The sequence below is a fragment of the Falco cherrug genome, chromosome 5 (assembly GCF_023634085.1).
Source record: "Falco cherrug isolate bFalChe1 chromosome 5, bFalChe1.pri, whole genome shotgun sequence".
Taxonomy (NCBI): Eukaryota; Metazoa; Chordata; class Aves; order Falconiformes; family Falconidae; genus Falco; species Falco cherrug.
The window spans coordinates 48,098,242-48,114,222 of record NC_073701.1 but is presented as its reverse complement, the minus strand read 5'-3'; the positions used below and the strand labels follow the sequence as shown (position 1 = coordinate 48,114,222).

General features: G+C 35.7%; 1 protein-coding gene across 4 annotated transcripts in view; it reads right to left on the bottom strand.

Moving 5' to 3' along the window:
• The window catches only part of DOCK4 (dedicator of cytokinesis 4), a 257,352-nt gene that overhangs the window by 21,227 nt on the left and 220,144 nt on the right, over window positions 1–15,981 (bottom strand). For all 4 annotated transcript variants that reach the window (XM_055710583.1, XM_055710581.1, XM_055710582.1 and 1 more), the window contains 7 exons: window positions 12,929–13,022; window positions 9,039–9,187; window positions 7,883–7,969; window positions 5,982–6,086; window positions 3,563–3,704; window positions 2,785–2,951; window positions 1,448–1,534 (listed from right to left, as the gene is read on the bottom strand). In XM_055710583.1, the coding sequence (XP_055566558.1) occupies window positions 1,448–1,534; window positions 2,785–2,951; window positions 3,563–3,704; window positions 5,982–6,086; window positions 7,883–7,969; window positions 9,039–9,187; window positions 12,929–13,022 (831 nt within the window). The remainder of the gene's footprint in view (window positions 1–1,447; window positions 1,535–2,784; window positions 2,952–3,562; window positions 3,705–5,981; window positions 6,087–7,882; window positions 7,970–9,038; window positions 9,188–12,928; window positions 13,023–15,981) is intronic.

Here is a 15,981-nt window from a genome sequence, read left to right as displayed (position 1 = left end):
AGGTTCATTATCTTACCTTGAGAAGTTACGCAGCCCTTGCTGCAAAGCACCTACACACTTCAGCCTGTGGTAGAACTTTTGGAATTCAGGGCTAAACTGTCCTTGGTAACTACCTAAACTGGGCTTGAGGTGAGGGAGAGCTTCACACCATGCTTAAGGGCACAGAGCAGAGCTTCAGTTCCAGCAAGTTACTTCCCTCACCCAAAGTGAAGTCAACAACTAGATATTATGGATGAGGGGTTTGAATGTAAGCTTTGAGATAAGATGATAATCAAGGGTAGTCCTTGAGCGGGGTGTGCCTATCCCTTCTAGAGGGTGAGGAAGCTTTTCTCACAGGTAGCGTGATCTGCAGGAAAAGCAAAAAGCTAAGCAATATCAAGAGTACAGACCTGCAGTTGCTATAATTTACCAAAACTTATGAGTACAAACCTCAGCCATGATCTAGTATGTGTCTAGGAAAAAATTTTACAGTTAACTTTTAGAAACATTGACTATAATGGTAACATGATAGTAAACTGAGAATCTTCATATTAGGGTCATATTAACCTAGTAAGGACTCAGTAGGAGTCAACTAAAAATTTCTCCTGTTGCACACAATTTTAATTTTTGCTAAATTCCTTTTTTAGTTTTCTACAGGGGAATATCAGGATGGTGAACAAATGACATTTTGTTGCTATTTTAAAAGAAAAACACAACAAAGTTTTAGAAAAAATCAGTTGCACAATGGGAACCCTATATTTAATGGGACCATTGCAAGTCTGGCGTTGACAGGAAAGAAAGTAGTTACAGATGTTATACTCCTGTGCTCAACAACTGACCAGTTATTTAGAGATCTTTATAGAAGCTCTCCTCCGAATACATTTGAAATGTCTTTAAGGATTTTCTAAGAAATATAACAAAAAAGGAGAAGAAATTACGATGCGTCAGCAGTACTGCTGCATTAGACACTGTTCCTATGGGTTCTGTGTAGGCACGCTTCCCTACCCATGCTGAGAAGTGGGAACTTCAACAGAGGTCTAGGCAGACACAGAGATATACCCACATGGAGTTTGCTGTGTTACAGGAACTTGGAGAATGCGTGCTTTTCAAGAATACTGAAAGATAAGTTAAGCTATAGATATTCTAAGTATAAAATATTTCATCATGCTGAGTTTTAAGAAAGTAATTTGCTGACATTAGATGTTGTGTTTGGCAGCCCGTTATTGTTCTCAACTTCTGTTTTCCTCAACTGTTTAAATGAATCATATGGGTGGTTCTTAATACTTTTCAAGATAAGAGAAACCAGACAACTCAAAATACTTTGCAAATAATTTTGTTGTAGCCAACTTGAAACATGGCTCAAGGAAATGAGATATGGTTAATAAATCTTAAATTAGTTCATCAAATAACATATGATTAAGGAAGTAAACCAACCCACAATATGTATTGTCATCTGTATCATACTCACTACTTCACGTTTTTCCACTTCAAACCAACGAGATATTCCAGGTAAGCTCTGCACCAAGATCAGTGTGGTTCTTTCCACCCATAGACTCTGCAATACATAAACCCAGATTATTTCCCCAATTTGCCTCTATAATTTTCTTAATAATTCTCAGTTTTCTTTAATAATCCTTCATTTAAGTAACAATATACATAAAATTAACATCCAAATTTCTACTGAAATGTCTATCCCAGAAGCCTTTGACATTCACTTTTCTCCTTGCTTTCTAGGACCTAATACTAAGCAGTAATTTCTGCTGATTCTTCATCCCTAAACATGGTATTATTCTGTACTCTGTGATGTCCCCTAATCTCCAAAAGTCACTCACAACTGACTTAGCACTTTAACGTTTCCTATCCCAGATAACGTGAGAAGAGGGAGCGTTCAGAACCAGAACAACTCCTCTATGAAATCTTATGTGAGATTCCAAGGTATGGCTGATGGGATACTCAAATGTACTACTGTTAAACACTTTGTGCAAGAGGTTTTTAAAATGACAAATCAACACAAAAGATAATGCTAACACAAAATATATAAGGTGTACAATTAAAATAAAGCCCTAAGCTTTAATTAGAAGATAATAGTGACTTAATTTAGTTAATTTATTGCCCTTAAAGTTATTTTCTCTAACTTTATAACGAAATTATTTGGGATGATTCTGTTTGTGTGTCTGAATACCAGAACATATTCTGTGTCAGGATGTGTTTTTAGTGGGTCAGAATTCAAATTGCTCCAGAAAAATATAAGATGAATTTTCCATGTGACATTTTTATTAGGAGGAACAGTGTTCATTTACATATTAGGGAAGGAACTACTGTTCTTCCCTGAGACAATCTCCAAGTTCAGAGGCAGTTTTTAGTCTTGATATCACAGGAACAGAACATTATGCTGTAGTTTAGTCAAAACTGTCTCTCCCTTGCTCTGGGGAGAGATAACTTTTGTCAGTCCTAAACATACCTCAGATTACTCAAAGTTTTCTCTTCTACCTTACAAATGTCTCTGGAGGCTGCTCTGCTGTCTCCAATTCTGCCTTCTATATATCACCAATGCAAAAACAAATAAGTACTTGTTTTTCTCCCCTATTCTGATATACAACAAGACCCTCCCATCACCCATATATTTTTCATATTACTTTATTTAAAATAAGTCAAGCTGGAGCTGCCACGTCCTCTAGAATATTTATTATACTACACTTGGTTGAATAATACAACTATAGATGATGTTTCAGTAACACAACTATCATTGATGTCACAAAAAAATCTACAGGTTCAGTAGCTTGGCAAAGGGGCATAGTAGTTTACCTTGAATTCATTTTCCTTGTCCTTGGTCCCTTTGTGAAATGGCCTGTCATATCGGAATCGCCAGATGTGATTTACTTTGTAAAAGCTCTTGATGTTATCAGGAATGCCATCTCTCTGCAGGACTTCTTGGTTTTCTGGAATTGGTGTCACTGCATAAATCTGCAAATCTATGTGTATATAGTTAAGGCTATCCTACCTCATTCAGATTAGCAAAGCATATTGACTCCCGAAGCATGACAGAAGAAAAACTCTTTAAAAAGTGTGCATCATGAAATGCTTCTAGACTTGGCTTGGGAAAGGAACCTGAGAGATTTTTCATGTTTTGGTATTTCTTTGTACTGTTTTGTTGAAAATTTCATATTTCTTTTTCAAATAGAGCTATTTACAATGGACTAGTACATAGAGTAAAGGGATTTAATTAAATGTATTGTTACACTTGATATGTCACGCCATGCTAGCATTATGTTGTATTGTAAGAACCTGAATGACTGTAACTTGAACCGGTACACCATTATCACAGCAGCGATAGTTTTAGAAGTACTTTTGGCTAAAGTAAGAATCTTAATAACTTGTCAAGGAATTTTTAAATAGAACCAACAATTACACAAAAGAATTCTAAACATAACAGAGTGAATAGGACAAATTGCAGGGGAATTCTCACCTACCATTTATTTCAGTAGAGGCACATTGTGACTGAAATTGGCTATTGGTGTACCTACATTTTTTAAAAGCATGAAAAACGTAACTGCAGCGTATGGGTTTGCGATTATGTGGATACACTGTGCTTCTGCCTGAAAGATGGTCTCATCTGGCTGATTAGCATGTTGCATAGCAATGGCATGTGGGAACTCATTCAACATGCGCTGCTGGAAGGCCTCCAGCCTTTCATAGTCATGTCCTCGGCAAACGAATTCCTTATTCTGAGCAGAATGAGGAAAAAAAACCAAGAGCAAGTTATGTGAAAATAATTGGGTATCGTTAAATAGATCCAAACACAAGCTCTTGAATATAGACTTTCTGGGCAATTTTTACATCATTTTAAGAAGGGAAAAAAAAAAAAGAAACAAAAAGCAAGAATGAAAATAAGAAATCTAGAAAGAACAGGTTAGAAGAAGGAAAATTTACCATATAAAGTATGTTTTATTCAAAAGTCTGGAAAATTTCAATTGTTATACTTAAAGTTTAATAAAAGTCTGAAAGGAAAAACTGTTCTTATTGGATTAAAGTATGTAACTAACATAATATATCATATTGTATAAAATATATAACAAAAATATAATGCAACAGACGGTTAAGACAATGAAATGGGCTGAAAGTCCTTCCCATAAGGAACTAGGAAACTTTGCTCTGAAGTTTTATCATTCTGAAGAAAATGCAAAAGGAAATGGTAGAATGCATTTGATTTGCCTTTTCCTCTAAATGTTTATCAATTATCAGCTTGGTAAATTAAAAATATCCAGTTTTTGCAATATGAAGTAAAAGAATACTCCTGGCTCCAACATAATTTCTTTTACCTGGATGCGCACTGTGAAGTTGCACCATTATTTTCCTGAGATTGTGCAACATGAACACAGATAGAACACACATCCTACATGCAACATGAGATGCCTGGAATTGGAATAGCTGTTGAAACTGGTCACTGACTGTGGTGGTGCTGAGGGCTTCCTGTAGCAGTGGACAGCACTTTTTGGTTTGATTCTGCTTGCATACATATTTAAAAGAAGGAAATACCGTAACCATTTTCCTAAAACACTCTTAAATGAGTTTCCTCTTAAAGGCTACATTAGAGAATTCTAAAAAGTCATTACTACTGTATTCCTTTTGAAGCAGGTTTAGATAGAAACAGCTGTTTTCCTCATAATATCTTGACAACAGACACAGTAAGCATTGAATTCTGAGAGCCTGGAATTTCATAGGAATTGCTTTAAGAAATCAACTGCAATAATGTCATTGTGCAACCACAAATGAAAACGTGAAAGCTTTACTCTTTATTCCTTCTATAGCTAACACAGCCAGACTTACAAACTGCTTTGCCATAAAAAAATAAATCCAATATAGTAAGTTTTGAGGTGTTCCTTATTGCTGCTGCATGTATAAAACTGTGCAATGTACATTTAACTTGGAAAATGCATAAATACTTCCTGGGCAGATGCATAAGCAGTTGAAAGACCTACAGGTCCGAAAGTACTGCACTATTGTGTAACTTTTCAGTACTTTCACTTCATCAGTTAACATTCAGTAATCTAAACATTAAAATTCTTTCTAATTAACATTTTCAAATTGGTTTACACAGATGTTATATTCAGATGACTACTAGGCAATACGAAAACCTATGTGCCCTGAAGACTTTTTGTTCATCTCTTTTAAAGGGGAGAACTTCATGCTGTATTTACCATTTGGAATTTGTCATTTTCCCCACCACAAAGGCAAGAAAATTCAGGCTTTTTAGGCCTCCACCATACAGAGGAAGTTCCTTTGTCACTTATTTGAATTACCACAGGAAGAGGAGCTTGCATTACAATTGCAGCAGCTCCACGAATAAGATGGATTTTGTTCTCTTCCCAATGTGACAGTCAATGCGGCTAAACCACTGCAGACTGTGAAAGAGGGAAACAGTGTAAACATAACTAACAATTTTGAGGGCACTTCGGTAACTTCAGAATCCAAGATAAACGTTCAAGAGTAACTTTAAATATCTTGTCAGCTTTAGTCTATTGATAATTAATGAAAGTCAGCATGTTGAATTTTAACTAATTTTTTTAAAAAATGGAACTTGGGAACGTAATTACTTAAATGCTAAATTACTGATTGTCCCACTACCAAGGGATAACTCTCCTGACAGCCGCCTTCTGAGCGGCCACCAGCAGAAACAGAACAGGATAAAGGAACCAACTACCATGAAAAGATGCCGGTGTGTGGAAAAGTACAGGTGCATGGTTTCCAACATAAACATGAATATTGAGTTTGTGTTGGAGTCTGGAAGCCTAGCATTTGTCCTTTCACTAGACACAACCTTTTCTTAACCCTGAAAACATGAGGATATTTCATTAATTACCACAAAGATTTCCTTGTTTCTCATAGGCTAAGAACTTGCACGTGGTATGAACAAATTCTCACACAGAGAAAGTGATTATGAATGAATAAATTATGAATTAATTCCAGAATTACTCCATTCTGTTTGTTTTCGCATCACTTACTCTCAAGAAGAATGGGAACTTTTTCCCATAGAATCCAACTCTGAAAAATTCTGGCTCCAAACGCTGTTGATCCATAATTTTATCATACAAAGATGCTTCCATCATCTGGGTGAGATTGATAAGAAATGCAATTAGTCTTTTTTGAAAACATGTTTTTACCTTAAGCTATTACAAAAGGGAGGGGCTTTCAGCACACTGCTCTGGAGTACTGGAATTGCAGTGCACCTCTAAGCAATGATAAGGGCATAGAGAAGTCAAGGCCAGGTTGGATGGGGCTTTGAGCAACCTGGTCAAGTGGAAGGTGTCCCTGTCTGTGGCAGGGGGGTTGGAAATAGATGATCTTTAAGGTCCCTTCCAACCCAAACCATTCTATGAAGACTCTGAATGATTCAGATTAAATAATTATACTTCTTAATGACCTGAAAATTTCCAAGAAGTAAAAAAGCTGCTTTTAAATATGAAGTACCTATATTAAAGGGGTAAAATAATGACAAAATGCATAGATCTTTAATGAAAAATGGAAGTAACAGAAATGCAGTCTGAAACATATGACCCAGTAATCTGCTAATCATCCAAACGCATGACAGTAATATTGTCAGTTTAGTCAGCAAAGTACAATTTCCATATTAAAGAAAGTTGTGTCCAAATCATATCAGATTCCAATGACTTCAGTGTCACATGTGAGTTCCTTTAAAAATCTCACAGTAGCAATGAACATTATTTTTGATCAATACATTCTGCTTTTATTTTACTCAAAACAGACACAGAGTGATCTTAATGAAGCCCCCTTTTTCTGATGATATTTCAGCAAAGCATTCTCTGTTCTTAAGTTCTTAACACTGTGAAAAAAAACCCCAGTATTAGCCCTATTTTAGCTATGCAGACAGCTATTTAATGTGTATACCATACCAACAGCTGCCTTGTTATAGTGCTATGAAAAATCCCTGCACCTCCCGTCTTGAATTAACATACATGGCACAGAGATAGCAGAAGGGTATTTCTCAATTCAAACATAAACCATATTAAGTGTAATTAATTAAATGTGCATAAACTAATTATTTTATTCACATGATGATAGTCAGTTTGCTTTTGCTTATAGGATTCTGTCAGTGGGATATCTAAATATATATGGAATAAGCTGATCACAGGGAGTACTACCACATAGCTCTGTGTTGAGAATTTTCCATAATGCTGTTAAACAGCTCTGGATTAAGTATAATTCAGTCAGTCCTGGAAGCAAGCATCCTAGGCACACAGAAAATTCAAAAAGGAAGCTGTAATATAAAATTGAATCCATCAGAAATGGGTAAGAAAAGGGAAGACTGATTAACCTTTAAAATACAGTATCAGAAAGAATGAAGAAAGAAACCATGCTTTAGAGTTCCAAGAAAAATGAAAGAGCAGGAAGACTGTGCCAGGAAAGATTTATTTTGGCTACAGGATATTAAAGAGATGATATTTTTAAGCAGTAAATAAAAAAAATGACAAAGGAGTATGTTGCTTATTGCAAGCTGTATGCTCGCAATCACAACTACAAAGATACGTTGCTGCTCCTAGTGAAGGACTGTATAAAGGACATTCCCTGGCTAAACCACAGGAAACCAATGAAAGTGAATCTGTAATAATTTTAATAATTTGTAGCAACAAGCATGCACACAAAAGGGATGCTTTACAGGTACAAACACTGCAAGATCATTTATTTTACTATTTTTCTCCAAAAAGCTCACTCCCCTTTTTTTAAAATTCTTTACTGTAGAAAAAACCCCACAAGCTAAAAAATAAAATTTGCAAACCAAACTTAAGGACTGTTCCATAGAAAATTTCATTTTCTAAGTAATATTTTTAATCCAAACTATGAAGATTTGGATCTCTGATTGACAAAAGTTACTCAGGTACGTTACCCTCATCTTGCTGAGGTTTCTGTAGTCATAGTAGCTCTCATACTGTTCTGCAATTTTCCTGCATAAGATAATGCCATTTTCCCAACACTGCAAGCAAGTAAAAGATGTTCAGTTAATTTCAAAGCAACTCTTTGACATTTTGTGATTTTAGTGGTCTGTTCTTTCTATACTTCTATACCAAGTCATTCTTCCAGTAACTGAAAATATTAGAACATATTGCCCACTAGACACACTGATGATAGCTACTGAGTAATACTGATGAATTCTTTGAAGAATTGAAATTATATTTAGAGACCTATTTAATAAATTATTCTTACAGGAGTATCACTACACAAGATATAAGTCATTATATTGATAAACATCTCTTCTGATACTACATATGAGATTGATACAATACAGTATGATTTTTACATTTTAAAATTCTATTCTTTACATATCCTCAATTTTCGTATATTGGAAAATATTTTATTGCATCATATAAGTTAAACTCTATAAGCCGATTACAGAATCTTTTGAAACAAATGATGATCAACATCAGTTTGATTACATTTAATAGGCTTCAATGGATATTACACTAGCTACATAAAATGGCAATGAATTGCTTATCAGCCAGACAAATAATCACAGAAAATATATATGAAATTTTAGACTACAGGATATTTACTCTTGCTTAATTCAAAATAAGCATTCTCAGTTATGGCAATGAACTGTGATTCCTCAAACCCATTCCCTTTTAGAGATTCTGCAATTGCTACTCTAAAAGAGAGAACACAATTAAGAAGGTGTAAACATAGTCCTTATAATCCAGACGCCTGATTTTTTTTCCTCACTTGGTCACCAAGTGAATTTCATTAGCTTTATATGGCTCATTTGCACCACCTTTAAAATGAGGTGAAATTATACGACGTTTTCTAAAGTGCTTTGCCAATTACAAAAGGAATTGCTACACAAGTGCAAATTATTCTCACATGTAATTGTGGGATTTCTAGGATACAAACACAGGATTAAAAGAAATTCACTGTGTCACTAAGTAACTGCTTAATCAGGCAATAACAGTTCCCCTCTATATGAGAAAAGACTGCACCCCTCGAAGTAAGGTCCTAAAATTAATAAACTATCCTTTCCAGATCCACTCAGTAAAATAGGACCGTTTTACCTTTCCCCTGTCAAAGTTTTGAATGATGGTCAGATGGAGACACTCTTTACGTTGCCACTCTGTTTGCATGGGGTAGTTGAGAAATTCCCTCAGTGGCCGATCTGACCACTCCAACAGCTCATCGTACAGCAGGAGCGTGTAGGCAGCCTCTACAAGACAAATTATAGCATGGTACTTACGAACACCAAACAAATAAAACAGCCAAACAAAGTACACAGAAATGTGAATGCTCTTGATGAGATGCACCTTTTTAACGCGTAACTGATTTATTTCAAGTATAAGACAGATGGTAGTGCTGATTTTGGACAGTTACTATCTATAGCTATAATAAATTCAGCTTACGATTTTCACACACTATTTAAAGTGGAATCACTGGGACAGTTTTCCTGAAGTCTGACAATACAAAGGGGACAGAGAAATTAAGAAACAACTTCTGCTTAACTCTAGTTCTCCCTACTGCTAAGAAGAAACTCCTAACGGCTCTGCTGTCTGAACAGGGAACAAGGACCAGAACATGAGGAACATCAGTAGAGGTAAAGGAAAGACAACAGATAGGACCGTGGACACAGTCCAAAAGAGATGAGGGCTGGGAGGGAAATGGAGAGGCAGATGTGTGCTTAATAGACTCCATTCTTGCCATTGAGAAATAAATCCCTCATAGCTGAGCCTTTACCCTAACAAGTAATCTAGAAGTACACAGACAATATATTTTTTAAAAATATAATTTCTTTATTTCTTTTTCATTTGGGAAGGAGTCAAACCTAGTGTTGCTCTCTGGTCAGAGAACTGTGTAGTAATCTTTAGATCATGGTTGGCAGTAATAGCCTGGGAATATAAAAATGATTACTATTTTTACTTTGATTTAAAGGATTCCTTAGAAAAAGTACACTAAAAGTGATATTAAATGAATGTCTCTAATACAAAGATAGACTTTGGCCAATTACAAAACACCAGAATTACTACTGGTTATGACAATTCAATTTGGCTAGCTGTGCATATGCATTATTGTTTTCCAAGTTAGTGTTCCCAGTCTGTTCTTCCACTCACAGGACCACTTTGCATGAGTGAGTCAGTACAAAGATGGGCCATGCTCTGGAGGTGTACTGCACTGGAGAAAGACGTCACCTACTGGACTTACTTTCTTGCAGGTTTCATAGGTTGTACAAATGGCAGAAAATAACTGTGAAGTACTAAAGTACTTTTTATGCTAAGCTAAGTTTCTCCCAAAGAACCATATCCTACTTCTGCCTCTGCCATATAAGTTGCCATAAGACAAGCGACATAAATCAAACTCTACATTCTAACAGCAGTGTTCCTCTTACACATCCAGATTAAGAACCTGTGGATAAAAAAACGTCACTGCAGGAGATGTTTGTTGGAGAGTGTGCTTTGAATCCCAATGTTGTAAAATGCTAAGCACGGTGCAAAACTATGCTGCACTGCAATACACGTGCAAGGGAAATGGGCTGAAGTTGCACAGACAATCTGGATTCTGGTATCACCCAGCTCTCAGGCTGCTTGACTGGTAACAACTGTTGTCAGTTTCATGCTGCGGTTTGGTACTAGAAATATGCAACACAATTATATACCAATTTAAAAAAAAAACCATGAAGTTGATAACAAATCATTCAAAATAATAAGGAAGCAAAAGATAGCAGAGCATAAATACATGTCAGGATATCTCACTATGACCCTTCCTTTCTAACTTGGCTTACAAGTCCTCAGTTTTTACATATTTTTGTCTCCCATACCATTTTTTTAAGTTTTTATAGATAGATATATATATAGAAAGTTTCTAAAATAAGCATGGCCATACTGGATGAAAGATCCAAAGAGTTCCTCTACACAGCATCCTGTGTCTGGCAGTGTCCAGCATAACAACCAACATATCGGTACCTCTGAGAGAGGCCTGTAACTATTGGCTGTGCACCAAAACAGTAAGGAGAGATATACAGGGTTGACTCATGATATGGGAAATTCAATTTATACAGGAAAGATTAAAAAACCTAAACATTTCTAAGGTAGATAGATAAAAAGACAAACTCATTACACTTCTCAGGTGACTGAGGGGACACAAGAGGAAACGGTGCATTTATGTGCCTCAAAAGAGTTACATTTATAGCTGTAACTAAGTGCGGTGTCAAGAAAGATTTGAAGCTACGTTTTGTATTAAAAAGAACTTGTGGGTTTTTTTTTTTCCAGAGAATTATTAGAAACAGTCCTGTAAATCATACTATCAAAAGAGAAAAAAAAATTATTTTAAGAGCAAGCTGGTTTCATCCCTAGAATGAAACTGCAGTCCGTGAGCTAATGGTGCAACGTGTATGAATGCTGAAGAAGTACCAAACTTTTTTTTCTACTCCCGTGTAGATCAGAACAGATCAGCTGTTTTACAAAAGGTCTGAGTATTGCTATCAATTGATGAGGCAAGGCAATGGACTACATAGGTCTGTTTTATAGTGGAAAGACTCTCTATCCTAGTGCCATGGGTGTGATACAATCCTTCCTTAAGGCTGTCATGGGAAAAAAATAAAATAAAATAAATGAAAAAAGAAAATAATCAAAGTATTGTAATCTACTATGGTGAAGAATGCAGAAATCACACATGTTAATAATAAATACACAGGAAATAGAACAAAGTCCTGGAAATAAATTTTGAGCAAAATACTGTTTAAAATAAGAATGGATAGCAAAATACTTAAAATTAGGTTCATATCACTGCTGATGGTAAACTGGACACACATTAGACATTAGCAGCTGATTTGCAAAGGGAGCTCAGCGTTACTTAAATAGTTACTAACATCTGTTATGTAAAATCAGGAAATTAACAGTTTGGCACAAAAGCCAGCTGTGGCAAAGATGCTGCTTGATAATCAAAACTCTCTTGTGACTCACTACTGCCAGGTCACATGAGGAAATTAAAACCTCTCCTTAATATATCCTAGCTAGTCTACACTTCAAACCCATGACTGTGGAAATTTCAAAGAAAGGATCTTTCCTATGGATAGCAGAAAAGCACAAGGAAATTTGCTTGTGGCAGTAGGTACCTGTAGCCTGTTTACTAGTGATCCGCAGTGAACTAATCTGTTTTTGAGAAGGAAAATATTCTGGAGTGATTTTGAACACATGCAGTTGCAATTGCAAACACTGGGAAAAAGACAGAGGTATTATAAGGTCACTTAAATATTTTCACAATCAAAGATTGGCTAATTTAAAGAGATACTGCATTTATCTTCTCCAGCAATTATTGACGGCATGTAGTTACCCAAATGAAGTGCACTTTATGTTGTATAAACAACCATGTATATTGTCTTCTTATTTCTTCATTTAAAAGATAATGGCCAGCCCTGGCACTACATTCACAGTGAGAAATCCTGGACAACAGCACTGCAAATGTGATATGCCAAGACTCAGAAAGACAGCAGCAAAGTGCTATACTTGTTAAAGGTTTTAGGGTCTCTGTCTCATCGTTAGTAAGCAATACGAGTCTGTTTCTTTTTTTTTAACCTAAAAGTTAGATTCTGAAACACAGCTGTGCAAAACATCACAAACAGCTAACCAGCAGCATTAGAAAAAAGTATACAGGCTCAGATACTACCAAATGGACTCGCAGAAACTTCCTCTGAATTTTACTCCTCTTGGGTGAAGAATGACTGTATCACACATTTATTGCTAGTGTCTACCAATAGTAGTCATTTACATTCAACATGGCACAGCAGAGTTGTGGAGCTGAAAAAAAACCGTATTTTGAGAGAGTTTAATTGGGCAAGGAAACTCAGCTGTTGCCTGGGTCAGTATGTTCTACACTGAGGATACAGCTTACAGGTTTGCAGAAGACCACAAATCACAGACCAGCCCTAAATATCTTTTTCTAGTTTGTACTAAATTACCTGTGAAGTTCTGTGCTTTCAGATGTAGGTCATAGAGCTTATGAATATAGCGAATATACATCTCTTCCTTGTTCAGTTCAGTCTTGTAAAAATTCTGCAATAAAATTGAATTTTTTAATGAAATGTAGTAGTTAATTATATATATATGGTAGTGGTTACAAACAAAAGACTTCAAACATAATGCTCTAAAAACACATGCATAGATCCAAATGTACATGATTCACATGCACAAAGTCATTACAAAAAGCTGCAGTAATACAGTAAGAAACAGTAAATAGAATAGCAGATTTTCTATGGACAAGTTAACATGCTCCTGAATGTGACTTTACTTAAACTCTCATAGAACATGAGGAAGAACCTGATAGAAGTGAAGCCTGACAGGTCTTTCTTTATAAATACTAATCCATCCAAAAAGTGCACCCATATATCTTTACTTAGGTCGTTTAGTATCTTGCTGAAAGCTGTATGTTGATTTCAAAATATTGACAGAAATCTGACTTTTATATTCATGTCTTGATAAAATATTTGCTGCCTGGTATGTCTACTCTCCCTTCTGTCATACCAAAATGCCAGAAGAACTTTGGTAGCTTTAAGAAGAACTATTCAGTATTGTAAACAGCATAAACCTGAGTGAAAAATGAGATTTCTTCAGCCCTCACTAATGCTGGAAACTGACAACAGATGCATAAATATTGCACTGCATGACTGAAATACATAAAGTTGCATTCTAAAGTGATATCCACGACAAAATTTCTAGAAGTGGCTAAAGATTCCTGGACATATAACTGCTATTTGTTGTTACATGGATAAAATATGGAATGCAATATCAAAACGCTTAGTTCAAAACATTATTATTTATTTGCAAGCCCTAAAACAAAGTATGAAGAAGTTACAGGAAGAGGAACAGAACCCAATAGCACTATTCACAAGTACTGCCATACTCACTATGGACATGCAGCTAAAGCCCCCCTGCTAGCCCATCCTTAATGTTCAGGATAATCTGCTTTGGTTAATAAAAATTTATAGGACAGAAGAATTTAGCAATGGTCCTCATTAGGAATTGACAATTTCTGTTCCATTATTCAAATCTCTTACTGTTTTGAAATCTAAGCAAGTGGCCAAAGTTTTTCCCCTGTTGTACAGTATTCTTATTCTGTTACTGTTTCCTAAAATGAGTTATTATCAAAGAGAAAGGTGGGAGGAACATTATGAAAAAAACAAAATAAAAACCCTGAAGAGAAAGTATTTTAACTGACTTGAGGAAATGACTACATATGAATAGCTCTGTAATGACATGCCGCCTTTAGGCTGCCATCTGCCTTTATAATCCAAAGATTTCTCTTTTTCTCCCACAAGGTGTAGATCAGGAACAGATGCTTCTCTTTACAAGAGAAAATGAAAAAATATCTGTTTGCTTGTTTATATTTACCTGTCTGAGAAAAAGCATAATCTGCAACACAGATTTGCAAGCAATAAAGCATAAAGATTAGGACAAAATACGGCGCTGAACTGCAGTACCAGACTTCTTGGTTCTTACCCCTAAGTGCTGAAGGCTCCAGTACTTGTCACGAGTCTAAACTATACAGATCAGCTAGTTCTTGTCTGAAGCTCAACTACAGCAATGTCCAGCTGAGCTGGTATGCAAGGCAGACCACACCAAGGCAACCCAGTCACAGCTCAGGAAATACACTGTGCTAATAAAGGAGTCATGTTTTTTCAACAGACTATTTCAAGATATAAAATATAACCGACTTAGTCTTCCAAAGGGGACATGATATAAAAAGTAAACTTCCCTAATTAACAGGCTTTTTTTTCCTAAGAAAAAACAGCTTGAAAACAACATTCAAACAGGCCGTGTGGACATGTTCTACCTAAATGGCATGATGGCATATGCCAGCTTTGAGCATCATAGGAAAACATCCTCTTTCTAAAAAGAAGATATAATTCTAGATTAATAGCACCTGAAATAACAATTAAATATCAAACCTTAATGAGGACCAGGGATGCCTGCGAAAAACTTCTCAGTGAGTTACCAAAGTTATTCAACATACTTTCAATGCTTCTGTACAGCTTAGTGATGACAGATCTTTCATCAGAAAGTCAACTTTCAAACTGGAGTTAGATGATTCTTTTGCATAAGGAACTAACTCTAACTCCATTAGACATCTCTCAAACCAGCTTTTTCAAACAAGCGTTACAAATGTGAAACCTACTCCAGATGAACCAGATGGTGGGGAGAGTAGGAAAAAAGTTTCTACCTTCTCCTTTCATCTAAGTTATTGCTGCTGGTGCATACCCCTTCTGAGATTTCATGATGTGGCATAATTCCAGTTTATTTAATAACTTGGTTAACTTGGACAATTCTGTTCTCTTGAGAAACAGCAAATACCTCTATGGCAAAACAATGTAAAAATTCTTTTTCTTGTGCCAACCAGTCCTGCCACCTTTGGAAGTCAGAATACCTTCAAAGTAGTGCTGAAAAATAAAATATTGCTTCCTCCTCTGGACTTCAAATCATTTTAATATTATACATTCCTCAAATTACTTGTTACATGAAACAGCTTTTGAGATGACAACCAGTTCTCTGTCATATGGGCAAGTAAATGTCTTAAAATTTGTATGCTACTTCTGTAACTGAGATTTCCTTTTCAAAATTGAGCATTTGTTGTTTCTCTGGTGTGTAAAGAGTATTAATATTTGCCTGAAAATTATTAGGATATGAAATCCACCTTAGCCTGTACAAGTAATTGAAAAATCCCATTAAAAAGTATTCTGGTGGTTTGTGTTTTTAAAATATTTGAATTTTCTTTTTGTGCAAAACTTTGCTAATAATAGTTCAAAACATCTTTAGGGATAGGATGAAAAAAATCCAGGTGCTTTACAGAATTCAGATCATGTCAGATATTCTGACAGAAAGCCAGCTGTTCTATGGCTACATAGTAAATATCATCCCTATTTAGAGTGCTACTTCCCTACTGAAAAAATGCTTTATTCTCTCATGTATAACTGTGACTTAGAAGTGATACCAAATTGTTTTGCTGACATCAAAAATG